We start from the raw sequence: 20,496 nt of genomic DNA on the forward strand, positions 1-20,496 counted from the left end.
GGATAAAGTCTAGAGACCAGCATTAAATATGGACAATATAAGAGAATGATCGAGACATAGTAATATAAAAACTATAGCAGTGCAAGTTTAAAAAACAAAACTAAAAAAAAACAGCATTAAATATGGGCATTTTAAGGGAATAAAGTAAACAGTAGGATAGACACAAATCAACAGTCAATATTAGAGGTAGACATTTCTCGCCCTCAACACAGCCTGTAGAAGTTCACCTTGTACGAACGAGATAACAGATATAATCTCCTACGTACATGATCTCCTACGTACTAGATGAACGTGGGTTTTGGCAATGGGTTATAAAAAAAAAAAAAAAAATGAGGTCTTCATTGCAGGGCTTCTGTGGTTACCAAATAGAGGTGAGGGGGGAATGTAAATATGAAGTTATTATTCTGCAATGCAGTTTTCTTTGGTTTTTGTTCAAAATGTTTTTCGTTGTTGTTTAAAACGACCAATATTTAAGTGTTCCTTCCTTACGCAATCAATTGTTTTCTCATTCTGATATAGTAGTGTACCAATGATGAATGCAGTTTCATTAGATGGTCAGTTAGCCCCATCTAGGGGACAGATCGTAGAACTAGATAGATAGATAGATTCTTATTGATCCCAAAAAAATGGGAAATTCCGGTGTTATTCCGGGGGGTTATCCTTGATAGATAACAGTTTGTTCAGTGACCTCCTCCCCACAACAACTTCAAAAGTGTCCTCTTTGCAGCCAATAACGGAGCCAGCGTTCCTGATCAGTTTGTTAAGTCTGTTTGTGTCACTGGCTCCGATGCTGCTGCCCCAGCATATGGCTGGGGGGGCAGAGCGCTGGCCACAACAGACTGGTAGAACATCTCCAACATTCTGCTGCACACGTTGAAGGATCTCAGCTTCCTCAGAAAATAGAGTCTGCTCGTCCCCTTCTCGTAGACTGCAGTGCTGTTCATTTTCCACTTCGGCCTGTTGTCGATGACGTTGACACCCAGGTATCTGTACTCCTCAACCATGTCCACGTCTCCACCCAGAATGCAAAGGGGCTGCGGAGCCGTACCCTTCCTCCACATCATCTGATGTGTGATTTCTCCGCCACTGACTGGGCTTCTGACACTGGTTAGTTAGACTGGGTTTGATGTCACCCTGATGGTTTTTTTTTTTTTTTTTTTTTTTTAAGACGTGGACTCAAACGCACAGCGACACCAGGACTGACGAGGAAGAAACGGGCAGCTTCTTCTCTCCCAGCGTTTCCTCGACACATGAAGCTAGCAAAGTAATAACAGGAGTTATCTCAGGACACTTTACAGATAGAGTAAAGCGAGATATTGGAAAAATGAGCGAAATGCTGAGTGAATTTAAGATGGACCTTTATTGTGAAAGGTGGACACGGAAGAGCTAGCGTTATGGCAGCGCGTTTCCCCCCTCAACCCTTTTTTTCCCCTCCCCCGCGCTCTTTTAGTTTTATTCACAGTTTAATATCCAACGCTGTCCACACTCACATTTCAGAAGGTGGCGGTAATGCACACCAAAAGCTGTTTGCCAACCGCCAAAAAAAAAAAAAAAAACCGTCAATAGAGGAAGAAGTGTAGCGGAAGTTTTGTTTGCGTTTCCGGATGTATTAACCCATGGATGTATTAAGATAATTTACCTGGTGATGAGGACGGCGGAGTAAAACGCGTCACGGTTTACTTTTCTAAAGAAAGCAACATCACCAACTGCTGGATGTGGTTTTAAAACACGAAACAAAGCTACAAAGAGCAGGTCTGTTTTCTTCCTCTGACTCTAAACGCGTTTACTGCTGCTTTTGCACGGAGTCCGCGCGCTAAGCTAACGTTAGCCGCAGCTAGCTCCTGCAAACGCGTGCTATCGTGTTGTAAGTTCCGTATTTTATTCCTCAAACGCAGGTCGGGGGAGAAGTTGAAGAGAGGCACTTCAATATGAACTCTGAGAGCAAACTGTCAGCGGACCAGCGGAGAGGTGGGAGACGTTTAAACGGTTTTGTGTTCTTCTGTAAGTTACCCTGTATGGATGAGATTCGTTGTCTGGCTCGGGTTAAACCCTTAGACGGTCAACGCAGCTTTACGTAAAACGTTAAAGAGCAGTTACACGGCTAAATAAAGAATAAGACAGATGTGAAATGCAAGAATAAAAGTTAGAGCAGTATAAGAAATGCGCATTTGTTTTAAGAAAGGCAGCATTCAAAAGCAAAGTATACAGCCTTGATTTAATAGAACAGAGTTGCAGCGGACCTGCAGTTCTCTGGGACTTTGTTCCAGATGTGCGTTGCATTAAAACTGAACGCCGCTTCCCCCCGTTTAGTTCTGACTCTGGGGGGGGACAGAAAGCAGACCTGTCCCAGACGACCCCGAGAGGTCTGGGTGGTTCATAATGTAGCAGTGGATCAGAATTGTACTGTGTTCCAACAGTAGTATTTTGAAATCAGATCTTTGAGGGACAGGACGCCAATGTAAAGACCTCAGAACTGGACTGATGTGATCCACGGTGATTTTTTTTAGGGAGACCTAGAGGTTGGTGCTGCCACTAACGACTAATTTTCTAACGATTAATCTTTCGACTAACTTTCCGATTAGTCTTAACGACGTTTGTTATTTCGTCCATTTTATTTTGAACTCAACTGAAGGGCCAAAACATAAAATGTCACTTGTGCCATGAACAATATAAATAACTTAAATGTTACCAAATAAAGACATAAATGCAGATATAAATGTAATCCAAAAAAAAATTGATTTTTAAATATTGCGCCTGTCAATACAGAACAAAACATTCTGCAGCCTGTTTTGCCGTCAATACTGCCGACGTTTTTGCTGTAATCAAATCATACTTTGTTAAACAAATATATACTACTACTGCTGCTTGAGTGTAGTAAATCAAGAAACATACAGACGAGACGAGAGAGAGAGAACATTAATTGCAGTAGCATATTCCCCGTTTTGCCCAGGGGACCCTGGTGTTATAGGTAGAGCTGTGAATCCTCACTGGTCTCACGATTATATTCAGTTACGGTTATCCTGTCTTCGATTCGATATCCCGATGCATCGCAATGCGTCACCTATCATCATTATTATATATTACGGCACATGGTTTTTGTTCAGGATGGTTCAGTTTTAGAGGTTGATTGCCATCGTCATGGGGCATCGGTCAGAATGCGTGATTAAGCCACAGAGGAGTTCAGTCCATTCAATGAAGATTTATTCAACAAAAAAGGTGGTGAGGCAAATGATAATGGATAACAACGGGACAGGACAGAACAGACACACATGGGTTGGGGAATCTGGGAAGAAACAAATAGAAATTAGAACTTAAAGTCAATATTCTGACTAAGTAATTAGATAAATTAAAGCTGTCATTCAAATATTAAACATGTTATCAAGAAATAAGGTGCAAAATAAAACTCATCTTACCAGCTGCCGCCCCATGTGAAGGTGTAGAAAAAGACTGACAGAGGGAGTGCAGTCTTTAAATAAGGAGTGACCAGGTGAACTCAACCAGGTAATTAGGGTGGAAACAAAAGCCAATCGGTTGTTAAGACGGGGGAGGAAAGGAAGTGAGGTACAGGAAGTGAGGTAGGTGTGGAAAGTAAGTGTGTCAAAATAAGTTACAACATAGGAACCTTTAGTACAGTTTTCATTAAGGATGCACCGATACCAGTATTGGGTATCGGTCTGATGCCGTGCGCGTGTACTCAGTCATAAAATGACTCCGATACTACCACACCCAATACCGCCTCATAGCAATATGACAATAACTTCTCCGTCAAGCAGGTATAGGCGACGGAAGAGGCGCAATGCCAGCCGTTTGGAGATTTTTGGCTGTAAAAAAGAACTAGGCTCTTGCCCAATGCATGATTTCACTTGACGACCAGTCATTGTCAGTCGTCAATAAAACTGGCTTTGGACGTCTTCTCAGTGTACTGGAGCCGAGAGATTCCCAGCCGTCACCACATCACAGAAACTGTGTTTCCAAAGCTGCTTTTTGAAGAAGCACATCAGTTTCCTGTAAACTTTACCACTGATATTTGGAGTCGTGGTTTTAGCCCAATACCTACGACTATACCTATGTTATATATTTTGTTGAGTTGTTACACTATCCTAAATGTTTCCAACAACGTTCAAACCCAGAGAAATCTGTTATTTTATTTTAATGACGCAGGATGTTTTCATTTAGTCAGTGGCGTCATAAAACCTTTGACCCCTCTGGTTCCTCTAACTTCCGTCAAAACACGGGCACAGTAATCGTAAATCATACAATGTCACGGAAAGAATAATACTCTAATCGTAATACATCTTGCTTTGTGCCACACAGCATCATTTTCTCATTGATTACATGCCACTTGCAACACAGTAATACAACAGAGATCTTATTTATTGATGCATTTCAATATCGATTGATCCAGCTTAACATGCTACGCTGACAAGTTATGTTAGCGTTAGCTCATGCTAATGCTCGGTGGGGAACGTTAACGTTATAAGGTTACAACATTGTTCATGAAGTTATTTTAAGTATAATTGTTTTTATTAAGGTAAAGTTACCAATAAACAGCACTGGGCTAACCCACGATTATGTTCACCAGCTAACGTTAGCGTTAATGTTAGCCAGCTGTCCCACCCTGTTTTTTTCTGCCTCACTCCCAGCCGCTAAGGGACTAAAGTCAGGATGAAAGCGGACAACAGCCCGGGGGACACGACACATCCACAGTTAGCCAGCAGCCAGCCACTGTTATAAACTTACAGCAATCTGAACCCAGCCAGCACAAACTCCAGCGCCGGGTGATAACGATGCTAATGGCAGTAACAAAGTTTTATGTTCCGTCGAGGAAACGGACCATATCGCCCCAGGCGTCCGAGTCTGGCTGGCCGCAGTGTTGTGCTGAAATTCTCCCCCCTTTAGCGCTTAGCGGTCTTCTTCACGGTTACGTTTGACCCACAAATGGTGACTGTCCTGTGGACAAAAGGTGAAAGTGGGGAGAGTCCGAAAGCAACACCCGGCAGCCATCCTATTGAATTAGGCGTATCCTCGGCCGGTATCTCTACTTGGCGGCCAGCCCCAGCCGCGAAGTAGCTAAGTCTCTCAGAGGTGTTACATCAAACCCTTTTCCCCCGGTGCTGAAAACATCCAAAAAGTGGAGCTGAGGGGAAATATATTGTGATATTGTGGTTTTAGTTGCTGGCAAATGTTAGCTTGCTTGCTCGCTAACTGGTCAACTAGCTAGCTAACGTTAGCTACCAATACAAATCGAAGCAAGAAAACGTAATTATGTGGGGGAAACTGCAGCTATTTTATCAGAATGACATGAATAAAAGTTGCTAAGTGTAACAAGGATAAATCTAATGGATAACCCTATCGGTGAACAGATATTTGAATCGGCAATTATATTAAACTACAACTCCCATATTGCCACTGCACAGTCTGAACACTGCAGACATATTTTTTAAATGAAAACGAGAATAAAGATGCAAAAGTGATAATTCTTATATAGAGAAACATATTTAAACGATGCTTTTTTTTTTTTTTTTAAAGTAAGATTTTTTGGGCTTTTCCACCTTTAATTTGACAGGACGGCTAGGTGAGAGAGGGGGAAGACATGCAGGAAATCGTCACAGGTCGGATTCGAACCCTCGACCTCTGCGTCGAGGCATAAACCTCAGTATATGTGCGCCTGCTCTACCCACTGAGTCAACCCAGCCGCATTTAACAATGCTTGTTGTCTATTCTGTTGGTTAGTCAGCGATAACGCCTCGCTCTTGCATTCGGCCCCCGCCATGTTTAGCACGTATTTGAAGCATTATGTCAGTCGGAAGAGCCGTGAAGGCGAAACAAAAGCCGCGAAAGGAAAACCAACAATCAACATCAGTAGGCTATTAATAATCGATTATGGTCTGTCACTGCATTGATGCAGAATCGTCCACATCGTAAAAAGGACTAATTTCAACACCCCTCGTTATTAGACCCTTAAACACTTGACTTCGAAGCAGTGTGTGGTTCCACCTTCATCTAGTAAAGTGATCCCAAAATCACGATAAATTGAACTAGCAAACAGTATTTTCTAAAGGTTTAATAACGTTACGTAATGTCATTAAACCTTTGACTCACCTAAACATCCTCCATGCCGTGCAGCAGTCTGTCGCTTGTCCGGGATCCAGCGGTGCGGAGGAGTGCAGAGCAGCACGTCGGGTCAGGCTGTACTAGTCATCGTAACGTGACTCCTACAGTGGCTCCAGCCAGGACTAACGTTACCAAACAGCGGCAGAAGATCGGAGCTCTCGATCCGCTGCTCGGCAGCGCCCTGGTGCTACTGCGCCCCACAATCCAAATCCATTCTTGCCATGAAAGCTATATTTAAGCTTAACGTGACGGTCCTTCAGGGCTGCTACAACAAGCTTACGGTTGCGTTTGCTAACATGAGTAATGTTAGCTAGCTACTGCTCACTGGATAAAAAAGGGAAATGTGGCCCTTTGTTGAAAAGGACTAAAATATATTTTTAGTGATGTTTAAAAGTAGGCTAGTTTGTAATTTGCACGTTATAATTTATTTTCCATGCTAATGTATGAATCTCGATCACTTAACTGCGAGACTGTAAAAACGAAAAGTTTACTGCCAGTTAAAGTTACTCACACTGGGAAATTATCATTGGACAAACGCAATGTCAATCTTGTATCCTGGTTGTTGATTTGTTAGGGAGGACGTCCTCCCTTGGCGCATCATATTACGTGTTTTGGCCAATAACAGATGAGCATGAAAAAAATGGAAGTAAATTAAATTGCTATAGGAGATCCCGCCCCATGACCGTCTAGGAGGACAGCAGAGTTCTTCCTCTCCTGCCTCGTCTGGCCCCAAGACTGGCATTTCCCCTCTCACCTGCAGGTGTCGCTGTTGAGACATTTTAATCAGGACCTCAATCATGGTTTTTCAAGGAAGAAAGAACATTTATTCTTCAAATTAAACAGACATTGGTTTATATCAACCAATTAGTTTTTCTCAAATGTGTTTTGATATACCTTTTGCCTCTCAAAAATAGAGGAGCAACCTCCTCTGCTTCTATGGACCAGCCTCCTCTGATATGTATGTATGTATGTATGTATGTTAGGGTTATGCATCTCTCCCTCATAGGACGATCCAATACGTAGCTAGATACATGGGCTACGATGCGGTTCAGGGACGATACAGTTTAATATGAAACAATTCAGTGCGATTCGATTTGATGTTGAAACGATTCCGTGCTATTTTCTACCTTCAAATAAATATGTATTTTGTAAAAAGGGACCAGGGAATAGCAAAGCTAGGACATGCTAATAGTATACACTGGCACTTAAATTTAATTAGCTAGCCACAAATAACCAAATCACATCAGCTCCATGTTAAACGACCATGGTCCATGGTACACAGCCATTGTGAGCACTCCAATAATAATCACATACAGTATTACTTGGGTATACATGTGAGCAGAATACTGTTGAATTTTATGCTAATGTTGCACACATCTTAGAACATATAAACGTCAGTATAAACTTAACATACCCAAATACATATTTATAGTTATACCAGTCTACTCACAATGTTTATGAACACACACATGGCTGGATGACTCACAGACCGCAGCTAGTACAATTTACAATATCTACGATGTATTCCTCTCAGCCACTTTCACCACTAACTCCAAAAACGAAACCTAGCAGTCTAGTCGGGACGTCTTTCCTGCCAACCCAAATAAAGTCACTGATTGGCTGATCCCTGCCATCACACAAATAGTGAGGCTTTTGTCTCAGTCACTGTATGTATGTATGTATGTATGTATGTATGTATACAGTCATGTGAAAAAATTAGGACACCATGCTAAAGTTGACTAAAAAGAGGAATCGTTCGAAACCATTCACCATACCTAGAGATTGGCATGGTTTTATTTCAGTTAGCCTAATAGATTTTATGGAAAGTACCCCATGCCAATCTCTAGGTATGGTGAAGGGTATGTGATGATGTGGGGCTATTTTAATTCCAAAGGCCAAGGGAACTTTATCAGGATGCATAGTATACTGGATCCATGAAATAACTGGCCTTTAAAAATAAAAATCTGCCTGCCTCTATGGGAATTTAACATAGGGGTGTACTTACTTATGCCTCCTGTATTTTAAAAGGAAGAACATTTATTTTCGATACATTATTCATTCACAAAGAAAATTGGTGTCCTTAAAGATTGGATTTTTCCTCATTTTTTTAATTAAGGCATTAAGATCAATTTCCTAAAGATGATTTTTTTTATTCCTCTTTTTAGTCAACTTTAGCATGGGTGTCCTAATTTGTTCACATGACGGACCACGGTTTTGAGTCACGGATTCATGCAATTTTCAGATCAGCACAAAAAAAGGGGGGAATTTAAATGATGCTTTTAACAATAACTTCTTCCACCAGTAAATTGCTGTTAAGCGACAAAAACAAATGAGAAAAGGGTATTTTACAATAACTTTGAATGCACCACGAGGTTTACCAATTTTAAGTAAACGCAACCTTTAGCCACGTATGTGTTGTTTTTCCGACAACAGCAATGACCAAGGGCTGGTTTGTGTCTTTTAGCTCATTGCTTTAGCGGCAGACTGTTACTGCTGAAGTAGTTACTGTTACTACTTCCTGATGTTGGAATCCTCTACAGTGAAATACAGTGTTTAATCCAGCTACTAGCTAACGGTAGGCTGCTGCCAAGTTTAACGTTAGTGTTAACTAGCATGACATGCGGCAATGCTTCTGTTGCCTCCAACGTCTATTTCGGAGCATCAGAGGGCAGCACAGCCATTTACTGTAAGTGGCACCAAAATGAGGCCTGGACCTTATCGATTTCTGAGTTTTGAGAAATTTGGAACCCAGTCCTTAATAGAACCGAGACCCATCCCTACCCTTAACAGTATAAAACAATGATTAAAAAGAAAGAAAAAGAAATGAGCAAAATGTTAATTCTTATTCACAAGGCTTATTAAAATGATTTAAAAAAAGTGAGTATTTAATACATTGATCCAGTATATGGACCACATCGCATTTTGTGACTACTTTTGGGACTGTGCGATTATTATTTTTTTACAACTACTACACATGTGCGACCTGCAACAGGGAGGAAGTGAGTTTGCCAGAGGTGGCTGATGTGTGTGAGAGGGGAAGGTTCCGTGACTAATTCGTCACCTGGGTGTGTAACGTCATCTACACTCGTGTCTCCCTTTCATTGCATCATCCGTAAAAGTCAACCATGCTGTTGCATAGTGCTGTTAATAATTTACATTTATATAGCGTTTATCAGAGATACTCAAAGCTCTTCAGGGGGAGGATTACTCTCTAACACCACCAATGTGTAGCATCCACTAGTTGAGTATATTCCACAGTCCCTGATATAGTATTCCCTGATAAGGTATTGCACATGCTCCATTTTAAAATAAATCAGCCCAAATAAAGAATGCCATTTGCGAATATAAGAAATTGCACATGGTGAGTAAACATACACAAGTTACATTGGTTAAGGCCAGCACAGTATTATAGTGATGAGGACTGGACGGGTTAGTTCCGTAGTGCTACAGAAGTGGGGACAAATGAAAGCTTAAGGCAGTTGCTATAGCGTCTGCTAGATGGGAGGAGTTCATATTCATTGAAGAGTATGCGTGATTGATCTCTCAGGATCCTGTGTGCATGTGTGATTACGATTGACTCAAAGATCATTTGACCCGGTAAGGGTGGTAGGACTCGATTTCAGTGTGAATTGCGACCTGGGTCACTCCTAGGCGGTCAAATTATGGGATTGGTTAGAAATGATAGTGGGGCAGTCATCACAGGTCAACATAAATTTTGTCTCACTGTGCTTTACGCTGGGTTTTTAACCATACACTGTATAAAACTAGGATTTCCACAGGCAGCTCCAACAACAACAAATTCAGTTGAAAGTCTGTCAGACAGGGGCCTCCTCCAGACGTTCCCAGTTCACCCACACTACCTGTTTGGGCTTACAAGGTCTGTCCAGAGTTTCCCCCACCACCCCCTGACTCAACTCACCACCAGATGGTAATCGGTTGACAGCTTCGCCCCTCACTTCACCCGAGTGTCCAAAACATGCGGCTTCAGATCAGATGATACAATTACAAAATTGACCTTTGGCCTAGGGGGCTCTGGTACTCAGCCCATTTATGAGCAGAGTTGAGGCATGCATTTTCAGAGTGGAATTGTACGAAAAAGTACGCAAAGAGGCGAGGGCTTAGCATTGAGTGATGGTCTTTGGGGATCCGAGGTCCGAAGTTATTATAAACCTGCTTTTTAAATGAACAGTTATGGTTATTCGTTTGTGTTTCAGCTCTACTTTCAGATGTCCAGAAAGTGATTGTTGGTGAAGAACATCTGCAGGTGTGGAGCTCCAGTCTGGACCAGGAGGACACAAAGCCCCCAGACATTAAAGAGGAACAGGTGGAACTCCAGATCATTCATGAGGAAGAGCAGCTTCAAGGGCCGGAGGAGGCCGATATCACTGAGTTCCCAGTCACTCTTGTCCCTGTGAAGAGTGAAGATGACGAAGATGTCTCACAGCTTCAAAGACAAACTGAAAAGATGAAAACGGAAGCAGCCATGAACTCAGATCCAGATGCACATTTACAACTAGATGCTGATGACAAGACTGGAGACTGTTCTGAACCTGAGACTGATGACAGTAATGACTGGAAGGAGACCAGCGAAACTCAGTCAGCTTTAAACTCTCTGAATAATGATGCAGTCCCCGTTTCGAGTTGTAGTTCTGGTGAACCATTTAGCTGCTCCGAGTGTGGGAAAATATTTTGCAATAATAGAAATCTGAAGAGACACGTAAGAGCTCATACAGGAGAGAAACCATTTAGCTGCTCAATATGCAAGACATCTTTTACACGGAGTGGAAGTTTACAGAAACACATAAGAAGCCACACAGGAGAGAGACCGTTTAGCTGCTCAGTCTGCAAGAAAACGTTTACACGGAGTGAAGGTTTACAGAAACACACGATGATCCACACAGGAGAGAAACGATTAAGCTGCTCGTTCTGTCAGAAAACTTTTATACAAAGTGGAAATTTACAGGCACACATGAGGATCCACAAAGGAGAGAGACCATTCAGCTGCTTGGTCTGTAGAAAAGCGTTTACAGTGAATGGAAATTTAAAGAAACACATGAGAATCCATACAGGAGAGAAACCATACAGCTGCTCCGTCTGTAAGAAAGCCTTCACGCAGAATGGAAGTTTACAGGCACACATGAGAATCCACAAAGGAGAGAGACCATTCAGCTGCTCCGTCTGCAGGAAAGCTTTTACAAAGAATAAAAATTTACAGAACCACATGGTAACGCACACAGGAGAGAAACCATTTAGCTGCAAGGAGTGGCGCTCCAGCCTGGAAGGAGAGGAGAACCTCAGTCAGGTTTAAACACTCAAAGAAAATGATGTCTCTATAAGTCAAATGCGATGTAATACTCTGTAGGTCCTTAGAGGACAATTCTGGGATAAAATGAACCTAGGGATTAATAACGTGTGTACCTAGTCGAACGTTCTCTGGGACATGTTTTCTTTGCTAATCGACTGCGTCGCTAGCTTTCAATAAGCTACAGCCAAACCGGTGATTAGCTGCCAACGCTAGCTTTCGGGGCAGAGGGTAAATCACCGTTTTCTACCACCAACAAGGCTCAAAATAGCACCACAAAAAAACGGTAGCATAATGAGGGTCCCTACATGCAAACCGAAGCATTGAGAACTTTGTAAGTGTACAGACAGTTTATTAAAAACATGGATTATAAAGACAGTACCATTTGCGTTTACATTCGGCCGCCATCTTGGAAAACAGTCATGAGCAGTCGAACCACGAACGCCGTGCAACCAGTAACATAGCTCAAACACAGCGTTCGTGTAGTCAGTCTATTGAGGATAGGCTTGACTATAAAATAGTCCGGAGTCTTTGGGTTTCAGTCCTTGTGATTTGGTCTTTGGCCATACTGTGCGCGGTCCCCTTCGGCTCCTTAAAGAAAAGGGGTTGTCAGAGTCGCCAAAAGCTGAGCATAATGTGCTGGATTATGTCAGTTCTTTTCGAGAGCGTCTCAACTGTGCGTGTCAGTTAGCCCGTGATAACTTGGCACAAAGTCAAACTAAAATGAAGCGTCGTCGTGACAAAAAGTCTGCCCTACGTGTGTTCCAAACAGGTGAAAAAGGTTTTGGTGCTGCTTCCGTTGCTTGGATCCAGCTTGCAGTCTCGGTTTTCGGGTCCATATACGGTGGGGAGGAACATTTGTGACACAGACTATGTTGTTCAAACTCCAGCCAAATATGTGACAAAGCTGGACCTGTTAAAAGGCTACTGGCAAGTTCCTTTAACACCCCGGGCCCCAGAGATATCAGCTTTCGTCACACCCGACACTTTCCTCCAGTGTACAGTTATGCCATTTGGGCGGCGTAATGCACCCGCTACTTTCCAACGTTTAATGCGTAGCGTGTTATCAGGCGTCGGAAATTGGGAAGCTTACTTAGATGATGTAGTTGCTTACTCCTCCACCTGGTTCCGACCATCTCCACACATTGTCCCTTATTTTCAGCCGTCTCCGCGAGGCGAACAGGTGGGTCAGGGGCAGGTGCGTCCCTTGGCTGAAAAAGTGCAGGCGATTGATTTCCCAGTCCCACAGTCCAAGAAAGCGTTGCGCCGTTTCCTTGGAATGTGCGGGTATTGTTGTGTTTTTGTCAAAACTTTTCTGATGTGGTGGATCCTCTCGCAGGTCTTGTAAGTCCCTTAAAAGCCTTAGTTTGGTCCCCCGCTTGCCGGGGTGCCATCGAGCCTGCCAAGGCGTTACTGTGTAATGCACCCGTTCCCGCCCGCGACCCTTCAAATTAGAGGTTGACGCCAGCGCGTGCGGCGCAGGGGCTGTGCTCTTGCAGGACGACGATCAGGCTATTGACTACTGTTTTTTTACTTCTCAAGAAAGTTTAATAATAATTAGCTGTCGAGAAGGAAGCTCTCGCCCTTCTGTTCGCCTTGCAGTATTTTGAGGTTTATCTCAAGTCTAGCTCGCAGCCTGTCCAAGTGTTTACAGATCACGACCCATTGGTATTCCTCGCCCATATGCGCAATTCTAACCAGCGGCTTATGCGCCGGGATGGGTTTAATTCTTGGGTGTGGGGGTGTTATGACTGGTCATTTTTTCTTTAGCCTGCTGTGTGTGCCCTGTTTTTTTTTTCTCTTGTTTTCAATTTCACATGCAAATAGGTGTGTGCCACAGCCGGGAGATAATTGGTGGAAAGCTTTCATGCCCGAACCCGTGATTGGCTGCAGCTGGGGAAACCACCTGATAGATATCTCTATCGCCAAGATGGCGGCCGTTTGCTGGCAGCAGGCATTCCTCATCCTCCTCATCTCCCAACCGGCCACACTTCTCCTTTTGTTCAATCTTGTTTTAGATTAGGTACCGTTTCTTTGGAGTAGTAAGGGTGGACTGCCAGGTGTGTTAATCCTGTTTTCTCCTGTTTAATCAGTTAGGGAGGTAAGTCTTTTGTCACTCTTTTTCACCATTTTGTTTGTTAGGTTCATTTATCATCTCCTAGACAGAATTGTTTGTTTGTTTTTTTGGTGTCAGGCCACCCTGAAGCCTTGTATAAATTTACCTATATCTATATGTTAACTATATATTTTCTATTTAATGTAAAATAAAATCAGTTTTCCGACATTCAAACAAATAATTGTTTGTGGCTACTTGGGAGACTGGGAAGATGGGGCCTTTTCATGTTGTGTCCTAGGCACCCCTAGACTGGGGCGTAACACACGGCAATGCCAGTGAAGTGGTTGCAAGTGTATACTTTTTTTTTTTTTTTTTTACTCCACGCAGACAGTGTTCGCTGTAATATACTATGATGGCGAGCCTAAAGCGGTCTCGGTGCAGTTAATGTTCCTTCCGCTTTGACATTTCTATAGCACATTTCAGTAACAAGGCCATTCAAAGTGATTTACATAAAACATTAAAGCTACATTGTGTAAGAATTTCTCCCATCTAGCAGTGAAATTGTATAGGACAACCAACTGAATATTACTTTCTGGCCCCCCCCCCATTTCGAGCGCGTTCTAACTCCTACGGTGGCCGTATTCTTCCAAGAAGTACGACATCGTCCGTGAGTGTTCCTTCCAGTGTAATAATAGTTTTACGTTATTTTGGTAACATTTCATTGCTAACATCAGCCATCAGGTTCCCAAACATATGCAAGCTAATGTTAGCAAAGTATCAGTGCTGTCATTAAGTAATGTTACAAGGTAGACAATCCTTTTTCCATCATTGACGCGAGGAAAAGTATCAGACGTCGTTCTAGCGTTACGCACAGCCATGCTATAGTTAGCCAAGCAAGTAGCAACTATAAAACTTCGAATTTACACAAATAGGCTGAATTACGGGCAGGCAACTTCAGAGTCCCTTTTAAAATCTTTGCTCCTCATGAGCTCTTTCCGTCTTGGAAAAGCCACACCAATATTAACCTTGGTCTTGTTGCTTTGCCTGTCGCGTTGTCGTAATTCTCTTTTTAACTTCCTTGGCGACTCCGTTACATGTCCTCGAGAATAGGCGCAGTCCTCCATTTTCAACAGGCTTTCAAATCTGCCGGCAGTCGCAAGTAATCTTCTCCCCCTCCCTCCCTGGCATTCATCACAGTCAGTGCCACCAAATGAAAATTGCGAAAGGCGGAGGTATAGCCCTCTTCGGCTAAATGTATTTTAAAGATGGAGGCGCAACATGGCGTCCATCATTCGAGCGACTCGCTCGTATGTATTCTGAATGATTCTAAATGGCAGGTTCTACACGTACGAGAATACTTTGATTAGCTGGTGGAAGCAATTGAACATGAATGAGCACAGATTTGTGAACGAACAAAAAGGCATTTTTGCTAAGAATCAACAAAAAAAACAATGGAGCTTTAAAAGAGCAATAAAAAAAAATGAAAACAGAACAAGATGCAAATACAAGTTACAGTGCAAGAAATATAATTATTTGATTTAAAAGGTTGGAGGTTTGGGAGGGGAGAGGGAGGTTTCTTTTATTTTGTGTGGTTTGTAAAATGTTCTAAATAAATAACAGTCTAAGTAAATAGGATAAATAGGTTTGGAATAATTTTTTACTAATGATATAAATGTTTTGTTATGACAGAGGGAAATTACCAAAAAGAAAAAAAAAGTTCCGTAACGGAGCCGAATGTCAGGTACCAGTAAAAATGTGAATGGTACCCAACCCTTTCTGAAATGTGATTTTGACAGTTCTTGACAAAGAAAAAATGGATTGGATTATAAAGTTAATATTACTGTTGGTATCCATGGAACTCATGCTCATCCTGCCTGCCACTACGGAGGTATTTAGTTCAAGCATCTGTGTTTTTTCGGTGCATGCAATGCCTTTGTTTCAATTGAAGGTTCAGCTAAACGTAATTTCTAGTGGCTGAAACAAAGAACGGCACATTTTCGTCTCCCTTTCTCTGCTCTTCACTTGACTGAGTCAAAGTCCACTTATTAAAACAGCTTTTAACAGCTTCTCATTTAAAGATGACAATAAGTAATCTGTAACAGTCCGTTTTTAAAAAGATTTTTTTTTTATAAAAGATTCATGCAAGTTTCTTGTTTTTGCTTCAGCTTAATCTCAGCACTCTGAGTCACCCTGAATGCTGATGACACACACAACGAAAACTGCGAACGCTAGGTTTCGGGGCAGAGGGTAAATCACTATTTTCTACCACTAACAAGGTTCAAAATAGCACCACACTTCAACGGTAGCATAATGAGGGTCCCTACATGCAAACCGAAGCATTGAGAACTTTGTAAGTGTACAGGCAGTTTATTAAAAAGACAGATTAAGACAGTAGCGTTCGTGTTTACATTCGGCCGCCATTTTAGAAAACAGTCATGACCGGTCAAAATCACGAATGATGTGTTTGAGCTATGTTACTGGTTGCACGGCGTTCGTTCATCATGCTACCGTTTAAGTGTGGTGCTAGTTTGAGCCTTTTTAGTGGTAGAAAATAGTGATTTACCCTCTGCCCCGAAAACTAGCGTTGGCAGCTAATCACCGGTTTTGCGGTAGCTTGTTAAAAGCTAGCGACGCATTCGATTAGAATGAAAACAGAGCCGAGAGAACGTTCGACTCGGTACACGTTATTAACCCCTAGGTTCATTTTACACCGGAATTGTCCTTTAAATCATCTTACTCAAACTTTAATGTTCCAAACATGTTATTAGTCTTGATATGATAAATACACACCAGATGAAGCTTGTATAAGAGTAGGCTCATGTTCGTTCATAAATATATCTTCTCCTTCTTTTCCTGCCGTGGATAGATAACGTACATTTGTTCAAATTCATGAATTGCAAGCACGTTTTACTAGATAAATTTCAATTTTTTCTCTCTTCAGCTATTCACTCACATTCAACTAGGCAAAAGAATGATTTCCCTTTGCGTTATTGTCGTACATCAAGACAATCAGAAAATCAGATAGGTCCACTGCTGCAATGTATTAAAAATCTTTAGGACACAGTTAATTAACTCTCATTTCATCTTAAACCTTATGGCAGGGTATTTCTATTGGTTGTGTTTATTTACGTACGGTTTGTTTTTCCGTTTGTCTTTTTGCTTGCTTTATTATTGTATGTATGATATTTATATATTTTTGTAAAGTAATTCATCATTAAATGCAAATGGACTGCGTTTTTCTAGTCTTAACGGCTACTCAAAGCGCTTTTACATAGCACAGGAACCATTCACCACTCGCACACTGTGGCCGAGGAGGCTGCCGTACAAGCTGCCCATCAGATAAACATTTACACTCCAGGGGTTCAGTGTCTTTCCCAAGGACACGTCGACATGGGACTGCAGGGCCAGGGATCGAACCATCAACCTTCCGATTGGCAGATGACCGCTCTACCAATGAGCCCAATTTGTATTAGGGGAGGACTCTGAACAAGCCTTAAGGTTTTCTCCCTCTCTTGCACTTAAATAGAGTGTATGTACTTCATATCTTCTCTTGTGTAAATGAACTAAACTAAAACTTGGACTCTCGCAGCAGAAAAACCTCCCTCAGCGTCTGGATCCTGAAAATACAACACCACAAACCCAGGAGACTCATCTGAACCAGGATCTGTATTCACTCTAGCCCCTGCTGCTATGTGGATTATTAAACCTGCCAGTCCTGTTCTTAGTTCTGCTGCTGGATGCCTCTGAAACTACTCCTGATCTGGACTGAACTTAAACAACAGTTTTGGTTGCTGCTTCGGAACATTAGAGCATTTCAGAGTATTTATTAGAAGGTTAACCCGTTGAGATGAATCATGTCATTTTGTACAGAATACACACACACACACACGTGTACAGTAAGTATGTTCAAGTAAATACACAATAAGCTTGCATACATCCCCGTTGTGCTACTATTTACCGTATATGCATAAACAGGGGCTAACACATTGAGGAGAAGAGTAAGAAACTTTGGAATTTAAGACATTTAAAAAGCAATCTACAGTAATCATGTGTCATGACAAATTAGAAGCAAGAGCAGGTTGATGGTAGATAATTAAAGACAGGCGCCTTAAAGTAACTGAATAAAGTAATGGATCTAAGTGAGCCGGGCAAGGTGTTCCAATTGCCACGGTTTGTCAGGAATGGCTTGGACCCAAATGCAGTTTAGATGATTTATTAAACAAAAATGAAGTACATACCAAAAGTGTCCAGAAAGCAACAGGCAAAAACTAATCCCAGAACAAACAGAACAGGATCTCAAAAACTGGAACTCAGAGACGAAAGGTAGACGGTAGACGGTAGACTCCAGACTCCAGACTCCAGACTCCAGACTCCAGACTCCAGACTCGAACACACTCACAGCAACAGAATACAATGAGCCGACAAAAGACAAGGGAGACACAGAGACTAAATACAAGAGGTAACGAGGACTAACAAGGGACAGGTGATACAACAGGTGAAACAAATAAGACAATCACAAGGGCGGGAACTCATGACAGGAAGTAAACTAGACAAGACACAGAAGACTACAAAATAAAACAGGAAACAGAACAGAAAACAGAAAATCACAATCATGACACCAATCAGATTTGCACATCCTCCATTGCATTACAACATTCCCGCAAAAATAGTGCATACGCTTGAAGAGATTTTAAGTTGGTTTTTATTTCTGGTCCACTTCTATCTATTGGTCGCGGAGCTGGCTGTTTATGCCGACTCTTCAGCTTTGCACTTAAGCTTCAGTCTGCCTACAGGCTCCACAACATAGGTTGTATTAACAATTTGAATCTGTTTTGGGAACGTCGTTCTCTTTCCAGCAGAGATGGAATCCATCCCAATAAATAAGGGAACCGAATGCTCTGTGGTAATTTGCAGCACACGCTTCAGACTCAGACATATGGCTGACTGTTTACTACACCTTGCGTACACGTGCCCAGTTACAGATCGGGGCTCATGAAGGCACTATTCCCTCTTCCCACTTAGTGTCCTCTCCTTCACCCTACTGCCCTTCCCTGCCTCTAACACCCTCACCTATGGTTCACTCTATCAAAACTATCATCACAAATAGGGTCAACCGTCCAAGCCAACCAGCTGTTTCCGTCCCTCCGGCGAGATGCTCCTCGGTGCGCGGCAGGTACTTGCGCCCGCTAGCTCGGGTATCTGCGGTTGCGGGCGCTCAATCAGGTTTGTGCTCGTTCCGTTGCAAATAAATCATTCATGTTGAATGATTGCTTTATTACAAAAGACTTGGACTTTCTGCTCCTCACAGAGACTTGGCAGAGAAATGAGGATTATGCCTCTTTTAATGAACTTTGTCGACTAAAATGTTCTTTCATGTGGTCAATGTCTCTTTCCTGTAGTACCAGGACCACGGGTCGTGGAGGGGGTCTAGCTATTGTGCAAATGAACACATTTTACATGTGAAAATATGTCGGCTCCATACATACCAAAGTATTGGTTTTTTAAATGGAGTCTGGTGTTTTTTAGCGCTAGCGACCTCAGAGATGTCACTTAGAATAATAATCTTAGCCTGTCAGTAGCGAAAAAAATAACTTTTAGTGGACCAAATTGACGATGCACATTGTCCTTAAAGGGTCACGTTGCAGCTCAGTCTGCGTCGGCCGGTTACAGCGTTCGCGCCTAATACTGGACCAATTTCAAAGATTGTTGTTTCTATCAGACACTTACACACAAAAACATAAAAAAATATGGTCCAGGTTGAAAAGTAAACCGAAATTACACTTTAAAGGTCAGTGGGTAAAACCGACTTGTAAAACGCTTTTTTATTCTGAAAAGCAGGGGAGTGTAGCGGAAGTTGTGTTTGTGTATCCGGGTCCCGGAAGATGTTATTATGACCTCCGTCCCATTGTCCCATTTTATGAGAATGGCGGAGTAAAACGCGCCAGTGTTTAGTTTCCTAAAGAAAGAAACATCAGAAACTACTGGCTGTGGTTTAAAAAAACACAGCCAGTCTGACTGGAAACGCCTTTACTGCTACTGTTGCAGGAAGACCGCGCGCTAAGCTAACGTTAGCCGCAGCTCGCTCCTGCTAACGTGTTTTAATCCTTCACCTTGTTGGAAGTTCCGTATTTTTCCTCAAATGCAGGTCGGGGAGAAGTTCAGGAGAGGCACTTCAACATGAACTCTGAGAGGAAACTGTCAGCGGACCAGCGGAGAGGTGGGAGACGTTTAAAATGTTACATATATTCGTCTTTACCCTGTATGGATGAGATTCGTTGTTGTATGAACTGGCTCGGATTAAACCCTTAACGTTACAAGGGCAAGGCCGTTTTATTTGTGAACTACTTTTCAGCAACGACGTAAATGTGACGTGAGCAACCTGTCTGAAAGTTGGAAGTCTCCTGGTAGCTGCGCCAAGAGAAATCTCAATCATTCCCAATCTTGCAGAGACTCAGAGCGTATAGGTATATGTAAGGAAATAACATAGGCACAGGCTAATTATTGCTAACTAAAATGCTAGTTAACATTAGTAATTAAACTTAAACAGCTAATGTATGTCGAAACTGCCTGCGAGCTTCTCCTGTAGGCCTATATGGAAATTCCTCTACTGTGTGACAGTAAGTCGCGTGGTTATGACACAATCGTTAGCCTATTTTTACAAAAACAAAAACGCTGCTACGGAGCCACAACGTGAGATACAAGGTAATGGAGCCTCTTATACACTGTTGTGTTTCTTTAGAAATAAACAATGGACAAATAAAGTCTTTAAATGCTTCAGATGTAAAGTTATTCGCTGTCAAAATGAATGGCAGTCAATGGAATGCTAACGGCGGGTGAGCGTTTGTAGCATCAAAATGGTGCCATAGGAGGTTTCTAGTTCTGAAGAGAGGGTTACCCCCTTGGGAGTTTCCTCCAGATGTGTGGAGCATAAAAACGGAACGCTGCTTCCTCCCAACGTCGTCCCATATTTGTCCTAATAAGGTCCGTGTTAATCAATCAATGAATATAGCAGCCTTGTAAAGAA

At 42.3% G+C, this 20,496-nt stretch overlaps 1 protein-coding gene across 2 annotated transcripts; it reads left to right on the forward strand.

Moving 5' to 3' along the window:
- The first annotated feature begins 1,582 nt into the window (after positions 1-1,582).
- LOC144512832 (uncharacterized) lies at positions 1,583-16,003 on the forward strand. Of its 2 annotated transcripts, none has more exons than XM_078243781.1 (3): positions 1,583-1,752; positions 1,896-2,001; positions 10,329-16,003. In XM_078243781.1, the coding sequence occupies exons 2-3, from the start codon at positions 1,929-1,931 to the stop codon at positions 11,420-11,422; spliced, it is 1,167 nt and encodes a 388-aa protein (XP_078099907.1). In that variant the 5' UTR covers positions 1,583-1,752; positions 1,896-1,928; the 3' UTR covers positions 11,423-16,003. The 2 variants fall into 2 exon arrangements, with proteins under 2 accessions (XP_078099907.1, XP_078099908.1); XM_078243782.1 differs by having other exon boundaries at positions 1,584-1,752; positions 1,896-1,968.
- Positions 16,004-20,496: the final 4,493 nt, after the last annotated feature.

This window comes from Sander vitreus, chromosome 24 (assembly GCF_031162955.1).
Source record: "Sander vitreus isolate 19-12246 chromosome 24, sanVit1, whole genome shotgun sequence".
NCBI classification, from domain to species: Eukaryota; Metazoa; Chordata; class Actinopteri; order Perciformes; family Percidae; genus Sander; species Sander vitreus.